The sequence below is a fragment of the Drosophila grimshawi genome, unplaced genomic scaffold (genome assembly GCF_018153295.1).
Source record: "Drosophila grimshawi isolate 15287-2541.00 unplaced genomic scaffold, ASM1815329v1 contig_44, whole genome shotgun sequence".
Classification (NCBI taxonomy): Eukaryota; Metazoa; Arthropoda; class Insecta; order Diptera; family Drosophilidae; genus Drosophila; species Drosophila grimshawi.
In genome coordinates, this window is record NW_025063240.1 from 13,604,687 (window position 1) to 13,623,296 (window position 18,610).

Consider the following 18,610-nt stretch of genomic DNA (forward strand, 5'->3'; position numbering starts at 1 on the left):
AAGTACTAGTATTTACATTGACATACCAACATATATTGTACTTGAGAACGGTTAAAGACCCAAATATAGCCCCCCTTTAAGATATGTAGGGACTCGTATTCTCTTGCATTCAATACCTATCGAGCGACGTGCAATTACCTCAAAGTTAAGAGTCCTTTGGGACATTTTGGGCTAATCTAGTATCAGTATACTAAATGTGCTTACCGTACGCTGTCTTCGGAGCACATTATCTCTCTCTCTATCTCCCTCTCTCTCTCTATCTTTCTCTCTCTGCCTCTCTCTTACTGCTCAGGGCTGGACATATGTATATGTGCGTTTCAAATATCGTATTCAGAGTGCCTGCCAGCAACCAGTAAGCGAGTATTAACGGACTATCTTCCGTGCCTTTGTTTTGTGCGGGGGAGGGTGTGAGGGATGGTGGGGACAGCCGCTTATCTCAAGTTTGGCCGTTGGCGTTTAGTTTTCCAGCATATCCACACATGCACACAGACTGATACACACATACATGTACATGCCGGCTCTTGGCAACACCTCTGACTGAACTTTGACCGTTTGGTAACTCATTTAGTTAGATTATTTACGGTAATCCAAGACGCAAGCTGCCTGCCAGACTGTCAGCATGCCACACACACAGACACTCGCAGGCACCAAGCAACTAGCCAAAGTGCACATATATTCAGATGGCGATTCTCTGGTTTTGCTGCCGGCTTCTGCAAGGAACAGGAGCAGGAGCCGAAGCATCAGCAAACAAGCAACCCATAGGCTAAATACATGCAAGTTGTTTTGCTAAATTGTGCGTAAGCCAGCAATGGCAACAACAGCATCAAGAACTACAACAAGCAGCAACATCGAATGCAAACAACAACAAACAACAAGGATCTGGCTACTACTAGGAAACTTTCTCAAGCTCTGCATGGCAATTCAAATAAGACTTTTATGTTGCTTTCAGTTGCCTTGCAACTGTACTGCTGCTGCGACTCTTGAGGCTGCCTCGTTGATGCTGCTACGTGTTTGCGGCGTGTGTGTTACATGATTGCCACGCCGCCGCCCCCATCCCACCTTAGCATCCGCCCCGTCTCGCCCACAGTTGCCCACATCCAACTGCTGCTTACCTTAGCAGCTTGTGCGTGCGCTCATTAGCATTCTGAAACGGCTTTATAAAATTCAACAAGCAACAATCCAACGAACCAACAACAGCTATAGCAATAGCAATAGCAACAGCAACAGCAACAGCAACAGCAACAGCAACGGCAACGGCAACAAGAAGCCAAAGCACATCCCAGGCACAGCACCCAAGCCACCCGCCTTCGTCGCTGCCACTTCACCTTCCATGTGGCCAGTGCTGGCTGCATGTTTCTAGATCCCTTAGTCGGCATGTCTCTGTTTGTTAAACTAAACACCCTGTAGGCATAAGCTAAAAGGGTAACCTGCGCTTTAATACAATAAGCAGCTCATCTTAAAGAGAAATATAAACATATATAACGTGTGCTTATAGCTAGAGCAATGTAATTCTGTTGAAATGAAATAAGAAACTAAAACAATGGCAAAAAATGTATTCCTGTTTCTGAAAGATAACTTCAAAACTGAGAGTTACTTAGTCAAAATCAAAGATACCATCGCATAAATAAAATAAAATAATATCGGACAATGTGTTAACAGTGCTCTCATCTTTCTTATTGTATTTATTGACCATAATTCAATTATACATAAGCCTTTAGAATTGTGTTAATTTCATAGAGTAGGAAAAGTGATAAAATAATATAAATTGCTTTACTATTTCCTATGGCTAAATACGACAAAATAGAGTCAGAGTTGACGGGATAATATTAGATAAGCTGAAAGCTTGTTGGATAAGTTTTTCATTTTTAATGAGCTAATTTCAATTTAACGAAAATAATTCCAGTATTTTAAGTCTCTTAAGCTGTTAATCTGTCTGAATGGGGTAATGAAAAAGCAATTTAAGGAATTATAACTTAATTGTTGTTGATTGATTTGATTGCATTCACACTGAGTTCACATTTAAACATTCATATTGTCTTAAGGTCAAATATTATGAAAAACTTAAGCAGAAATTTCGAAACCGTTTATTTTTCTAGAACTAGTTCTTGTGTAGAGTATGTTATAGTCATCTGAATATTGCTGATTATTGTTGTTTTGCATTTTATTGTGCACAAAACACGCACACACACACACACACAATACACAAACACACATGCACACGCTCTTATGCTGTTGTTATCCTGGTCCTGTCTGCTGTCTCTGGTTTTTTTTTTGGTTTTTTCTTTTTGGTGCTCTTTGCTTGCCCAGCCTCGAGTTGCATAAATTGAATCTGAATTTGTGAGTAAATTGCACACAGGAGACACATTATTTTTGAGTTTTGCCTTGTAAATTTGTGGCTTTTCACTTTGATGAGCGAGAAAGAGAGCGAGACTTTGAGACAAAGCGTTACGTTTATAGAGAAAGAGAAGGAGAGAGAGTAGAACAGGGAAATGCAGACATTGCAACAGTCTCTGGGCTTCAACTTTATGTCACTTTGCGTTTGACAATTTTGTGTGACCCACTTGACTGGGAGACACAACCACGCCCACTCTTAGTCTGCCTTTTGGGGTCGCCGCCCACATTTAAATCAATATTAACAGCGTAGGCCTGTTTTCTAGCAATTGCATTGCACAAATTGCTCCGTCTATAAATACGGGCTGAAATGTTTATTTAATATGTGCCAGGCGGTGCCAAGAACAACGATTTGCGAGCAACGAAACCCACGCTTCCAGCTCAAGCTTAGATTCAATGCAATCCGATTGTGCGGCAACCTTTTTCCATATGCAAATTGTTTTTATAAAATTTGCAACAAGCATACATTGTTATTGCTATTGCTTTTGTTGTTGTTGTTGTTGCTGTTGTTGTTGCTGTTGTTGTTGCTGTTGTTGTTGCTGTAGTTGTTATTGTTGCTATTGCATAGCAATTTGTGTACACAAAGTTCTTGCAATAAAAAGCCAAGTGGACAAGGAGCAGTTGTGTAACTGCCCCATTGGCAGAGATACAGCGTGAGAGAGAGAGAGATAGAGATATCGAGAAGGGGGAGGGGGGGGGGGAGATTGAGAGAGAGCGAGAGTGGTATAATCAAAACCGTAACAATCGCCACAATTGCAATAGAATCGACGTTAATTACTGTCTGTGCTTGCGGTTGTTCTTGTTGTAGTTGCTGTTCTAAGTGTGTGTGTGTGTATGGGTGTGTGTGTGTGTGTGTGTGTTTGTGAAGCGCCTAAAAGAGCAAGATAAATACACGAGCAGCGGTTGTGGCTGCTGTGTCTGGGCCAAAGAAGTTGAAGCCAGAAGGAGTCCTGAAGCAGCAACGCCTGGCGCATCGTTAAGCGTCGCTGCCAAGTGCCAAAACTCAAATAAACATAAACGTGCACACACACACACTTACATACACACACACACACACACACAGAGAAAAAGAGAGACGAGGCTTGGCAATACAGCCACACAGCCAAAATCTCTGAGCAGGTTTGTTGTCTTTGGCTGGTCTGTGCCCCCCACTCTGCCCCTTCGCTTCCCGCATCGCTGACTGTGCTACATGGGCATGGGAGACTCATTAAAATGCAGTGCGAGATAATAAGCATTTTAATTAAATATTTAACAAGAATAAGTTTATCACAACACGACACGGGGGGAGAACTGTTACGTGTGTGTGCGTTTAGCTATCTTTCTCTCTCTCGCTCTCTCTCTCTCTCTCTCTCTCTCTATCTCTCCATCTGCCTGTCTGTCTCTCTCTTTCTCGGTGTGTGTAATGGCTTGTAAGCGTCTGTCAGGTCGAGCATTAGACGCTCGTTTTGAGCCGTGGTGGCAATTGGGTTGTAGGCAAAGTCGCCCGGAAAAAGTTATACCAGTCAAGTCAGACTGCTAGCCAATATTTTGATGTAATTTGAGCTTCTAATTGGCGCACGTGCTGCCGAGTTGAGTTCAGGTTTATTCGCAGCTCCTTGTCAAATATTTAAGCAACTTGTCTAACCGTGTTGATATTTACATTCATCTCATCTCTCTAACTCTCTTTATCTCTCTCCCTCTCTCTCTCTCTCTTTCTCTATTGCAGAGGTTTTGGCTTCGTCACATTCAGCGATCCAAATAGCGTAGATAAGGTACTTACCCAAGGCACACACGAGCTGGATGGCAAAAAGGTAAAGAAAAAATAACACATATTCACACACACACACACACGCGTACACACACACACACACACACACACACACACACACACAACTATGCATATGCATATGCCCAGAACGGAAATCTGTCGCGACTAGTAAAATTCGAAAACTCAAACCCAAAAATTGTAACTCGAACCCAACTCATGACGTTGACGCAAACAAAAAACTTCCACCAGCTATGCAAAATATTTACTCAAAGCACAGAACGAGCCGCGCACTCTTCATAAATTTGCCGTTGCCGTCGCCGTCGCCGTCGTTTCTCTTTATTGACAGCAATTAGAAACTCAAAGCAATGACAGGCAACTAACAAAAACAGCAAATCAGAACAGTTAAAAACAAAAAAAAAAAAAAAAATGAAATGAAACACATGCAAAAATAGTAGAGAAGAAAAGAAAACAATAACCTGACTTTTTTTCGGAGCAGGCTCGACACAAACGAGATTTCCGTGTGAAAATGAGAAACAATTTTTAATTACGTGAATCTGTTATGTGGGGCAGGTGGTGTTGATGATGGTGCACGTGTGCATCAAATGATCTGCTACATTTTCACAGTTTTCATTATTATTTTTTTGGTGATTCCGTAAACTGTCTAACATTATGTTTAATAGCAGCGTTTTACAGCCAAACTAATCAAGTCAAAATTTTGCTGAACAGTTTTCCAGTTGAAAATAAGAAGTTATTGTTTCGAAATTTGTTCCTTTTAGTCACATAAACAATAAATAAACCTAAATCATTTCGGGTAAGGATTCAGTTAAGGCAAACTGACTGATTAATAAGAAGAAATGTATTTAAATAAATAGATATAATTAAAATGCCCAAATCAGTCTTAAACCAAAAAGGGTATTTCGCATACAATTCGCTTTTAGTTTCATCAAAACTCGAAGAATTTGGTAACTTTAGAGCATAAAGATTTCCGTATGTGAGCAGCTCTTAGCCCAGTTAAATGCATGTGATTGATGAATTCTGTTTGATTAGATTGATGGCCGGAAACTGATGAAGATGGGTCCAGTTTTAAGGCAGCTCTCGCATTACGCATACGCCGCATTGGCATTAGCTTAATTAGCTAAAGCTGGTCCGAGTGTTGTCTGTTTGACTGTTTGGCCATCTGTCTGTCTGTCTGTTTGTCTGTCTGTCTGCCTGTCTGTCTGTCTGTGTGTGAATATATTTTGTTTTGTTCGTGTCTGTCTGTGTTTGTTGGTCATTCTTTTATGGCTACACAGCTGGCCAACTGTAAATAAAAGGCGCAGCCATCATTTATATGTATATTATTTTCGTGTATATTTGTTTTTTTTTTGTTTGTATTTGTTAACCAACTGCAGTTTTGTATGCACACACACACACACACACACACACATGTGTATTTATAGTGTGTGTAGCTCAGTCGTGCAGATTTCGTGTTTCCGTTTGGCTGCACAACACAGCACTGGAAAACTGAAAACGATGCGAATTCATTTCATTTCATTTCGTTACGCTTTTTCGGTCTGATGTATTTTCAAAAAGTCGACGTCGACGTTGCCACTCAGCGCTGATTAGTTTTAATTTTAATCTAAAAATCAATTTCCCGCCAGGCAGCTGCCCCTTCAACGTCGATTTTGCTCTTACTGTTTTGTTGGTTGGTTGGTTAGTTTGTTGTTTTGTTGTTGTTGCTGTTGTTTTCTGTATGCTGCACACAGGAAATCAACACAGCAAACTGCCGTCCTGTGACAATTTTCGTGAGAATTATTATCGCCAGAGGATATTGCGTTCGTTTCTCTCCTCTTTCTCTCTCTCTCTCTCTCTCTCTCTTCACAATACATACCCCCGGCCTTCTCGATTCCTTGGCTGTCTTTGCCAATATCTCCTCATTTTATTTGCCATTTTATTTGCGGCATTGGCTTAAGCTACTTTCGCACTTGCACCCAAATGCAGCTCAAAGTCACTTGAAAAAGATTTAGCAGCGCAAAAGAAGTAAAAAACCCCCAAGCAGAAATCATCCCACATCCGCCTCTTTGAGGTTTACCGTTAGCTGTCAGGACTCTGAGCGCTGTCAGCCTGTGTGTGTGTGTGTGTGTGTGGGTGACAGCCGCAAAGAAGAAGCAACCAAGGCACTTAAAATTGAATTTTTATGATTTTTAATTATTTTTAATGACGCTGCTTATTGGATGCTGAGATCGCAGCGGAGTCGAAGGCGAAGGCTTCTCCATCTGCCCGCTGGTCGTGCAATTTGTTACGCGTTAATTCGTGCGTGCTCAGCTCCAAGTTGGGGAGCATACCGCAGACCACACGTCCCCTCGTCTCTCATCCATCCTTCCATCCATCCATCCCTCCAACCACATTCACTAGGAGTAATTCTCGCTTAATGCGCAATGCAGGCTTATGCAAGATTTATGTTGGGCTATTAATATGAAGAGTTGCTCGAAATGCTTTTTCATTTAAATGTCATTAAGCATACGATTTTCTACCACTACGCATACTCTCGCTCTCTCTCTCTCTCACTCTCTTTGGTCTGTCTTGCTCTCTCTCTCTCTCTCTCTCTCGCACTCACTCTTGCTCATTCTTTTTCTGTTTTTTGCTTGCAGGTGGACCCGAAAGTAGCTTTTCCGCGACGTGCACATCCCAAGGTAAGTACCCACAGAATTATTACCAAAAAAAAGAATATGAAAAAAATGCTGTGAATCGGATGGAATGGGGTATTCGGGTAGTGGGTAGTTGGGTGGGTGGTGTGTGGTTTGGGCAAAAGGATGTGTCATAAGTAGCAGCAAATGGCAGATGAAATTAAAAACGGAAGATGACAACAACAACAACAACAACAGCATGGCGAAAACATTACGAAAAAGTGGCAGGCAGATAACTTTGTGGCTGACAGTCAGCTTCAACTCCAACTCCATCTTCGCATCCCACCACACCTCCACCCCTTTTGCAGCCATCAGTTACAGTTGTTTCTACGCCTCCTTCGCTTTCATTGCGTCGCCTGCAAAGTGATGATGACAACAGAATTTCGACAGCAATGAGTGTTCCAGCTTGTGTGTGTGTGTGTGAGAGTGTGTGTGTGTTTATTTGGGTGCTTGTGCCTCCGTTTTGGGCCTCTTGCTGCCACCATCTCTATCTTTATCGTTGCCCCACTGCCTACTAAATGCCACACGCACATTTCGCTGCCGCTGCGCTCGGTTAGACAGAGTTACAAATGTGCCCATCTATGTTGATTTTTTTTTACTTCCGAACATACTCTAGCCAAAAAAAAGACATACGCAATCTGAGTGCTCGATGTGGTTAAGCTAATGCGAGACTCAGATTGGTCAAAAATTGTGCTTCCCATTTTAAGTGCAGTATATAGTTAAGAGGCTTATCCATATTAAAAAAGTCATTATTTGATCTTAGGTTTTTTTTTAACAATGTTAAAACTGTGTTAAATTTCATTACTTTAAAAAGAAAACCACTAATGTGATGTCTTAAGCCTAAAATGCTAAAGTTCTTATAAAGCATTTTTAGTCTTTTTCTTAAGTAAATTCCTGAATGCTAAAAACTAAAAATGTTCTTTACTAACCAGCTTATCTCTTTATATTAAGCTTAGTGTATTCTCTAATGCGGCTTTGCTGTACTTTTTGATTTGGTCGCAGCGATACTGCGACTAACCGCAAAGCACACCATAATACGCACCCAAAACGACACTCGCAAATACACACACACACACGCACACACACACTCACACACACGCGCGCGCACAGAGTGTGAAAGCCTTGAGCAGAACAAGACCAAACCCGGAGGCAGCTCCTTCTTAGTCTGTCTCTCCTTGAAGGCTCGCTCGCTTGCTTTTGCTTATCAACACGCAGCTGATTTCCGTTGCTATTCCTGTGGCGCGTGTTACCATTGTCCACCCCCTGCCCCATCCGCGTCGCATCTCTGACGCACAGTCGCGCCTTTGGCTGTGGCAACGGCAGCACCCAACAATTATTTACGTAATGTTATTATTATAATATTTTTTTTAAACGCATTCTCACTGGATTTGCGCCCTGCCACGCAACTGTAGGGAGAAAAAGGACGACTAGGACAACGACTACGCTGGCTACGCGGCATTTGCGAGTGGCTTTGTGTTCTGCTCTGTTCAGCGTTTCGTTTCGTTTTTTTTTTCTTCTCCCAGTTTGGGGCGCGCGAAGATCCTCTCGCATATTAAAAGGCGTTTAAAAACATAAATCCAACGTCTAACGGCTGCTTATGAAAATTACGAGAAAAAAATGAGTGACGCAGAAGGGAGAATTGGGGGGCGGTGGGTTGGCGCTTGTGGGGCCAACAACGAGGCGGAAGGCTATAGACGAGCTTAGCAAGCAGGCAGGCAGGCAGGCAGGATGGCAAGACAGGCAGTCAGCGCCCCAAAGGAGTTGCTACGCAGGACACAAAAAAAAAAATTGCATGCGACATCAGAAGCGCCAAATAAAAGAAGAAGCAAAAAGAAAAACTGACGAGAGGACAATTTCTCGCACCGTTTGTCGGAGGCTCAGGCAGAAGGATTGCCCACAAAATGTGGCCCAAAATGCTTGCGGTTGCAGCGAAAGTTAAGAGTTTTTTTTTTTTATTTTATTTTTAAAGTAGTATAGTCATAGGCAGGCAGTTAGAGGGGAAACTGGAGACTGAGAACCAGGCCATATAATGAAATGAAGCATACTAAATGAGACTGCTAAGTTTTCGAGCTGTGCATACACACAGACACACACACACACACACACACAACCATAGCGAACATAATGAAATGCGAAAAAATGATGATGATATTTTTGGACCATAAAATGCAGATGAGCCGACTAAGCACAAAATAGTGTTGCTGGAGCGTGCAGGACGAAAGGACGACAGGAGCAGAGTAGTACAGGAGCACATTTCGAGTAGGCTTTGCGTCAAGGGCTGTGACTAAAAATTCGCATCCGACTTGGGTTACACACATTTCACATACTAGAAATATATAAAACATTACACATACGCCATGTATGGCGTCGCATCGACAACTCGACGAAACGACGACAACGACTCGCTTCTAACGTTTGTGCAAACTTTTGTGAAGTTAATTTCTTTGCTTTTAAGCTCTCAGACTATGAATATGAAATGTGTATTTGTGCAACTTGTGTTTGTCCAATGGGTCTCCTCACAATTGCTTCCTATCTAGGGGAATGAATGTCGGAGGGGGGGTCTGTGGTGTTAGGGGGGTGGAGGAGCAGAGGTTATGGCTGGCAGTGGCTTACATATGTCATGTTAAAAAGTTCGCTTTAATGTGCAAAATTTTTGGTGGCCAAAGCCATAAAAGTGCACTGGATAAGTGAAATGGATTTTGCTCGGCTGCCCCACAAAAGTATGCTATAAAAACTATATGAACAAAAACAACAGCAGGAGAAGAAAAATAATACTAACGTATCTGTAGAGACAGCGGCTGAACTTGCTGTGAATTTATGAACGTTTGAAAGCGACATTCACACACTCAGCAAACTCGAAATCAAATATGTTAAAATAAGCTTAAGTCCCTTTTATTCATACGTTTAACTACCAGCCAATTGAGCTAGACATATATATTTTATATAATCCATAAGGTTCACAAGTGTCCCATAGCTGTAGAGGAAAAAGAATAGTTTGCTTCATTTTTAAAATACTCCTGTTTAAAATAATAAAATGTATGACACTTTTACATTAACTTAACAATTTTGAATGACATCAAAATTGAAAATATTTTACAGGCCAGATAGATTTTTATTTGAATTTTTAACAACTCTGATACAATTGAGGGCTAAGAATTGCCACTAAATCCTCCAAGTCAGCTTTGTCCTTTCCAAATTGTATTTATGTATATTTTGATTTCGGAATGCAATTGAAACTACATTTTTAGCTAAGGTAGAAAATATTCGAAATCCGTTCGAATTACTTGGATTGTTGTCCGGGTTTATATTTCTTTACTCGGTTTTCATAGTCTTCAATATTTGTCTGGCATATTTCGATTGAAATTTCCAGCCGCATTCAATTCAAGTACAAATTATTTAAACCATTGCCAGCTTTTCCAAGTCCTGTGACATTCCTCAAAATATAATTGTGTAACAATGAAACTATTCTTTTCGTTGTGGTTGCTGTTGTTGTTGTCCAAAATCTGGTAACTACAACCACAGCAGGCATCGAGATGTGAATGCATTAAAATACCAATAAGTGAAGCTGTCAAATTATCGATTGTGAAGGTATTTGTAAGCCTATTGGGCTTAAAATGCAAAACAGATTACAACACAGAGTCAAACTGTAAAGTATGCAATAGTAAAGTATGTATGCAATTAAGGCACAAATCCAGTCAATGTGTGTGCGTGTGTGCGTGTGTGTTTGTGTGATTGAGTGTGTGGTGTGTGGAAAACAATGTGGCTTCGATTGCATGACCATGTCATAATGAAGCACATTTCGGGTTCCTGGGCCAAATGACAGATATCAGCCATATAAGAGAGAGAAAGCGCCTCACTCATGTTGCCATTAAATTAACACGCTCGAATGTCTGCTACTCTATGACGGTCTATATGTCAGTCTGTATAAGTGTGTATATGTGTGTATGTGTGTCTGCATGTGTGTTTGTGTGTGTGTGTGTGTGTATCTTGTGTACATTGTGGAAACTTTTCTAATTTAAACCGGCAGTTTCAGTCAATTGCCACAGCTTACCGCTTTCGACATGAGTTTTACTTTTTACTACCTTTGCAATTCAACAGCACACCAGAGATAGACTGGGTGAGAGAGAGAGGGAGAGAGAGAGAGAGCGAGAGGGAGACGTCGTAGTGAAGAGTGCGGAGATATATTAGTTATTTCCAATACATTAAAAGTTGTGTGAATACACTTGCCAGAATCCATTTCAATACACACATAAAGACAGACAGACATGTTGAAACCAAGCCATAAATCTAATAAATACGTGTGTTTCTCGACTGGTCCCTCTACACTCCCCACATTCCAAGCCCCACTTTCCCTTCCAGCCGCTATTTGGAGTGTGCAATAACTTGTAAAATATGTAATCAATCAAGATGAAACAGTCGTTGAGGCAGCCAAACTATGTGCAAAGTATGCGTCTGACTGCAGTTGCAGACGAGCAGTTGAGATAGAGAGATACCGAGAGAGAGAGAGATGGAGGGAGGGAGGGAGGGGAAGTGAGGTATTTTGATGGGTGGGGCAACGTGGCGATTAATTCAACTTTTACACAGACAATGGCGCGCTTTCCAACTAGCACTCCAGAGACAGAGATGGAGAGACAGGCGGTGTGTGCGAGTGGGCGAGCCATACAAAGGCAGCCTAGACTCCCCCGTTCTCCCTCTTGAGCAGAAAAAAAAAGAAGAAAAAAAGTCAAAAGTTGAAAGTGCAATTTTGTCGTTATTATTTTACATTTACAACAAAAGGCAAGCAGGCAGGCAGGCAGGCATGCAGGCAGGCAGCAAAAGCAAGCCAAACCAAAAATACAACAAAAAAAAAAGTATAAGAGCGAAAAGTTATTCAACTATTTCATGCAGCGGGGCCAACCGCTGAGCATGTGTATGTGTGTGTGTGTGTGTGTGTGTATACGGTGTGTGGGTGTGTGCGGTGTGTGTAATTGTCAGTTAGTTGGCGCTGTCAGTCCGAATGTTGAAATTAATTTATTTCAATTGAAGTTGAACTTTTGTGGCTTTATTACTTTGGAAAAGTTGTGCAGAGCTACGCATAATAAACGGCAGTCACCAACGTCACCCGTTTTTGAGATGGCAAACGTTTGCCAGGTGCTGCTCTCTGCTCTTTGCCCTTTGCACCCGCCACCCGCCACCCTGTTCCTTCTTGTCTTCTGCACCTGACCCTTGCCTTTAAGAAGGACTCTCCCTCTCCCTCTCTCTCTGTCGCGCTGTCTCTAAATATATATGCGAATACTATGTATATTTTGCTTTGCAAAATAATCAAATTGCAAAATTGCAGTGTTTTTGCTGTTGTCAGCCGCATTCTCAGTCCCTCGGCCCCCTCTTGTCCTTTTCGCCGTCAACTATCATTTTTTTCATTTTTTTTCTTGCTTTGCCAATATTCACTGTCTGTTTTCCTTTTTTTTTTTTTGTTTCTCTATTTTTTGATAGGGTAGCTGATTTTTGGCAGCAGGTGGTATTGACGGCTCTGCTGATAATTTGTTGCGAGATTTTGACATTTGGGAGTGGCAGCCGTGCGGCATTGATAGTTATTTGATATGCATATATTGACTAAAAATCATAAAAACAATATTGAAATTCTTGTAAATGAAAAGCAGGTCAGAAAACTAGCTGAAAGTGTATACGCCACTGTGAGATACACTAGCTTTTCAAACAATTTAATAAATAAAGTTAAGTTAACTGAAACAAATAGAAAATTCAAAATTTGTACTATATAATTCTATAATTTTTTATTTAGGCATATAAATTTCAAAACTAGTGTCGGAATGCATTTTGTCGATTATTATAATAGTATCCTTCTACATTCGAGTACAGGATATACAAATTAGTAATCAATGTCTAAAGTGACTCGAGATAATGGACAATCTGAAAAAGGGAATATTTAAAATGATAAATATAAAATTTGCATACCTTCATCACAAAAGTGCAAAGACTTTAAAAAAAAATCGCATCCTTAAAGGGGAAAGCCGACTTTAAGTCACACCTGTTAAGACTGCCGTGCGAGAAATTGAAGTACTTTCAAATATTCCAATTTAACAAACATTTCTTTTTTATGCAATTGGCTTTTTATTATGAACTATGCTCAAAAACTTAGGTTTATGTTGCTGGAATTCTCCTTACAATTTGCCGTAAAACATAAAATGAAACTCTAATGAGTGTGCCGCCAATGCAAATTGTTGTTGTTGCTTTCAAATGCCTTTTTAAAGTCGAATCAAAAATCAAAATCCGCACAAGCTACAAATGTTAAATCCGCAAATAATTGACAAAGTTTAGGCATAAACGTGGCTCTGTCTCTTAGTTCTTTGGGGGAGCGAGATGGGGCAGCTGCTTCTATTGTTGCAGGGTGGTGATTGTGTGTGTGTGTGTGTGTGTGAGTGTGTGTGTGGCACACTGGGGCTAACTTCAAAATATGTTGGCCACAAATGGCAAAAGTTTGACAGGTAAGCGGAATTTGCTAGAATGTATGCCGGGTTCCTTTCGATATAACGTTTTAACTGTGGCCGCCTTCTACACAGCGCATATGGGGGTCTCGATTGTGGTTTGCTGTCGCTACCAAATAGTTGGGTTTTAATTTGTGGCTCCCACTTCGCTCACAAAAAAACAAAAAAAAATAGAATGGAAAATAACTCGAGTATCTATTATCCCGTTCGAGTTGAGTGTTGTTTGCTCGCTACGTTCCGCTTGCCGCTTGCCCATTTATGTTTAATGAGATACTTTTTAACAGCCTCATAAATGGCTATGATAACCACTTAATGTCGAGCCATAGCAGCAGCCCAGCACAGGACCAACACCACACCGACACCACCCGTATCAAACAACAAAAACAATTTACATATTAAACTTGCTGCCAGAACGTCTGCCTCTTCCTCTTCCTGGTGGCTCCTGCCTCATTCCACATCCTGGCCAGGCTTGGCGGCGCTTCTCTTCTCGCAGGCGCGTGCGAAATATGTTTGCCTGCGGCGCATTCACTTTAATTTGATTAAATTTTGAACATTTTCACGTAAAAGTTGCTCCTTTGCTTCTTCAGCTTCAGCAACAGTAACAGTAAAAGCACCGGCTTCGGCTTCAGCTCCAGCTCCAGCTTCGGTTGCGACTCTGGCGCTTGAGGCTTTTTGGGCTGTGGATATATGAATGTGGATAGATGCTGATATGGATGGGACAGCCATACCCAGTTGGATTCCTGCTGCTCAAAAAGGCTTGCCACAGAGTCGCCACCGATGAGCCGCCTCCGCGCTCAGCTGTTGTCTGTTTGAATTTGTGTGTTAAATAGTTTTATATATATACATATATATATATATATATTTATTTATTTTTTACTCTTTTTTTTATTGTATTTCATAATAAATAGTTGTTTAAACTTTTGGCCATTGCACCAACAGCAGTTTGCCACCAATGTGGTTGCCTCTCAATGTTGCCTCTCCCCCACCAATTGCTGCTGCTGCTACTCTTCTCCGGCTCTCCAGCTATTTTTTCTGTGCAATTCGCAGTTGAGTTTCGGCCTCAGTTTTTGGTTGTTGCATTGTTGTTCGTTTCCTTTTGCTGGCCGCACATAGTTATGGCAACGGCTTTTCTCGTTATTTTTTTTTTCTATTTTGGCTTTTTTGTTTAACTGTATGTGCACTGATTTTCCTTGGCCCTGTTTGTCGATTTAAGCATTTACCACAGCTGCGAGCTGCTGTTGTTCCTTTTGTCAGGTTGCAACACACATTGGAAATTTTCAAATTAATTCGCATCATTTAAAGCACAGAGACAGGCCAACGCCTGGGCTAAGACAAAAGCAAAACGAAGCAAAATCTTGCAACCTTTTCAACCCGATGCCATAAAATCGAACCAAGTGTTTTCACAAGAGAAAAATAGTCTAGTCATTAGACTAGCGATGGAAGCGTGTTCTAATTGAGAGAATATACTGTATATGAAACCGGCCTAAAGTTCTTAAGAGAATCTTAAGGATTCAATGAAATTCCACATTACAAATTGGATCATCTTATATAAATATTCACTTTAGATTCGGTCTAGTTATATTTGTAATTTCACTCAACCAAAGATATTACCATTAGATCGTTAGACATACGTTCGATTCTAGTTCATTAATGTTGGGCTCTCGTTACTGAGAGGTTAGAAAACTACTTAAAGTGGCCATTACAAGTTTTGGTATACAGCACAAGTATCTTTCTGAGCCTGTCTTTTCTAGCGATTCAAGACGTAAGCTAAAGATGCCAAGAGAACACAACTCTCCTTTCTATACATTTAACACGGATTAATTTTGGAAATTTGTGCTTGAGCATCATTTAATTAATTCGTGATTCGTGTTGCTTTATTTGAGTGCTGCTCTCATCTCTAATTGTTTGCTGCTGTTGCGACCATTTAAGTTATGGAGCACATCGAGCTGAGCAAACGAACAGATAAACAATAAGTAACTGTGAATTATAGCGGCCATTACTTTTGTCTTGCTGCTTGTGAGGGTGAATCGACAACGTTGCTCTTCTTGTTGGTTGTTGTTGTTGTTATTGTTGCTGTTGTTTTTGCTACTGCCGCTTCTCTGCTGCGTCTGTTAGTTGTTTATGGCAGGACAATAATTAGGACAATGGCGCAGCGCATCAGTTTTGGCCAACAATGATGGTTTGGAGTTGACCCCGCTTATTTCCCGCTCCTTGCTACCAAAACTGATATTTCGAACGGTTTTGGGCCACTTGGCTCTAAAATTAGTTAATTAGGCGCCGGCGTTGATGGGGAAATAGTCAAATGCATTTAAAGCATCTACAGCAACAATTTGGAGTTTCATTTCCATTTGCAGATGTATATAGCGCTATAGCGTATCCGCCCCTCTCTCTCTCTGTGCCTCTGTGGCTCTGCCCCACTGCCACTTTGCCACTTGACACGCGGCATCAACAGTTGGCAAATCGAACTCTGTCGCTGCGTAAATTGCTTATGAAATTGACATCCAATGCCGACGACTCATCGATGGAGGCTCCTTCTCTCCTCCGCTAATGCTGATGCTGTTGCTTCTGTCTGCCGGAAATGGAAACAGCGCTAATGACGAGCCAAACTCAGCCACAGACAGAGGCAGAGACACACACACACACACACACTCTCGCCACACACACACAGTGACTGACGTACATGTATAACCCACATAATTGGCAAATCACACACATTGATTTCAACGTGTCGTTGTCGTTGTGCCATCGTTGTGAGCTCAATCGTTGATTTCTGGCAGCACAACCACAACGCCCAACTCTCTCCTCCTACCCCACCCCCGCTCAGCTGGTGGCCACCACATACGACATCCGCCTAAGCGTCGAGCCAAAATGCTGACAGAAAATATGGCGCATAATTTTAAGGCAATGGATACACTCAAACCACTATGCTCTCTCACAACCTCAACCTCAATTTAGACAGAAGCTTTTAGGTGTGTGTCTGTGTGTGTGTGTCTGGATGTGTGTCTGTGTGTCTGTGTGTGTGTGTGTGTTTGCCTGCCTGCCTGCCTCATATGGAGCATCATTAATAACAGCTGAAACATAGCCCAGCGCAGAGACAGAGAGACAACATCATTATCAAAGCACCGGCCTCCTGGTTTTCCACATAAGAGATGAGTTCAATTTTCATTGTTTGGTTTTTCATCTTTCCGCGTTTAGCTGATGCTGATTTTGATGCTGCTGCTGCTGCTGCTGTTTCTTGTCGTTGACTTGAAATGGCAGCTGTAGCGTTGATCTTAAATAATTAGGCAAACTTTGAGTCTGCTACAGGCAGTCAAGCACACACACACACACACAAACACACACAAACACACACAGACAGTCATCAACTTTAGCCCCGTGCCATGTCAGGCAGACAGCAAAAAATTGCTTCATTGCTGTAATTTATAACATTCGCTTGTCATTAACAGCAATTTTAATCGCTGCCAACTCACAGACACAACACACACATAAACATGTCTATGTGTGTGCCTATTTAAGGGTGTGTGTGTGTGCCTGTGTGTGTTCACGGCATTTAAAGCGTGAAAATATTAATTTATGGGCTTTTAAAATGAGTTGGCAGCAAATGCGGCAATGAAAATGCGCTATAAATGTGTGATATGTGATATGGGCAAATAAATAGATACATTTTCAAAGTTAAATACCAAAGTATCCGATAAATACTCAATCAAATATACCATAAATATGAAATATATGCCATATTGTTGCCCAAATAGAAACCAATTTGTTTGAGGAGTATAGCTGAAGCACAAATAAAGTACGTTTTTAATTAAATTAATTTGTTCACGAATTAGTTGTGTATTTTAAATGCATATCATTTTAAATGAGCATTATGCAAAATGCCCGTTATTATTGAAGTTCTAAAAATGCCCCCCTCGTATTCAACTTAGAGAAAGCATTTCAATTGCCATTGTTTCATATATAATATCTAATTTTAATTAGACCGCACTTCATTTCAAATTCAACTGAATGAACGTGTTTCATTGGCAGTTGTTTGAGACACCCTCTTCCATTTCGACACATTCTGTGTTCCACGTTCTGCTGTGCCATTTCCATTTGCTGGATAAGCCAAATTATTATTGTTATCTTACACGCCTAATGAGATCTTCTCCATGACTCTTTAATTCCAATCTCTGCAACATTCAAAATGCTCGCAATTCACAGCAGTAGCAGCAGCAGCAGCAGCTCCAGTCGCCGCATAACAAGACCAACAACAACAGCAACAACAACTGTATGTTGAAATCTATTTATGGCGGCTGCTTAAAGCCCATAAACCACAGGCCAAAATCCAGTGGTCGTCACATTTAAGTGCGCCAACAACCACCGTCGAGCAAATCCGCTCGCCTTAATCTTCACTTGCTGCGCGTATCTTAATAAACTATTAAATCAAACTCAAGCTTCACTGCACGCAAGCACACACACACACACACCGCACACACGCATACATCACACACACACGCATACACCACACACACGCAAACACACACACACATATACCTACAGAAACATAGCGATATGGATACTCACATATACACAATCGCATATGCTTGTATAGTAAATAAATAAATGAGTTATTTGCGCGTTGTTCGCATTCACATTATTCTCCATGGCATTGGCGCTTTCCTGTACTGAGGTTGGCAGTTTTTGGCATTGGTTGGGCGCGTGTCCTGTTTTATTTTTTTTTCCTGCTGCTGCTGCTCCATTTTTTTTTTTTTTTTCATCTTTCAGGAAACCGATACGACGTGGCCATTATGGCTGCGATGGCCTGTTAGTAAGCAAGTCACCCAGCAGGATCCAGGAAGTGAGTTAAGGCTCAGCAAACAGAAATAAACTGAACAGAAATTGCCCACTATCCATTATAAATAAATATCCAAAAAGAACCACATTTATTTCTCATAACTTTTGATCATTTTAAAATACATAAGTGATTGTTGGCTTTAAAAATGTAGTTAGACACAATCTACATAAAGATTTCAAAATGTGAAGCATTCTTGTATATTAAAGCAGACATTAAGTTTCTCCAATCAAACTTTTCCGCTTTGAAGTATGCACTCCCAACAGATTTTCATCGATTTGTTTGGAGCCCTTAAGCTATAATAATAACTAAAAATGTAGCTTGGAAATATTTGCATATTTTTTAACACTATTTTCTAACACTTGTTGCGCAACTTTAGAAATATTTTTGTTTGCAATTAATAGAAGTTATTTTTCTTTTTCGATTCGACTGATCTCATTTAATTTTCAGATACCTGTAGTCTGCTTTTAGGATGTGCTTTTTTTGTAGCTCT

At 41.0% G+C, this 18,610-nt stretch overlaps 1 protein-coding gene across 2 annotated transcripts in view; it reads left to right on the top strand.

Moving 5' to 3' along the window:
• LOC6557797 (RNA-binding protein Musashi homolog Rbp6) overlaps positions 1-18,610 on the top strand; it is a 167,273-nt gene that overhangs the window by 67,098 nt on the left and 81,565 nt on the right. For both annotated transcript variants that reach the window (XM_032740468.2, XM_032740474.1), the window contains exons 4-5: positions 4,097-4,181; positions 6,769-6,810. In XM_032740468.2, coding sequence (XP_032596359.1) covers positions 4,097-4,181; positions 6,769-6,810 — 127 coding nt within the window. The remainder of the gene's footprint in view (positions 1-4,096; positions 4,182-6,768; positions 6,811-18,610) is intronic.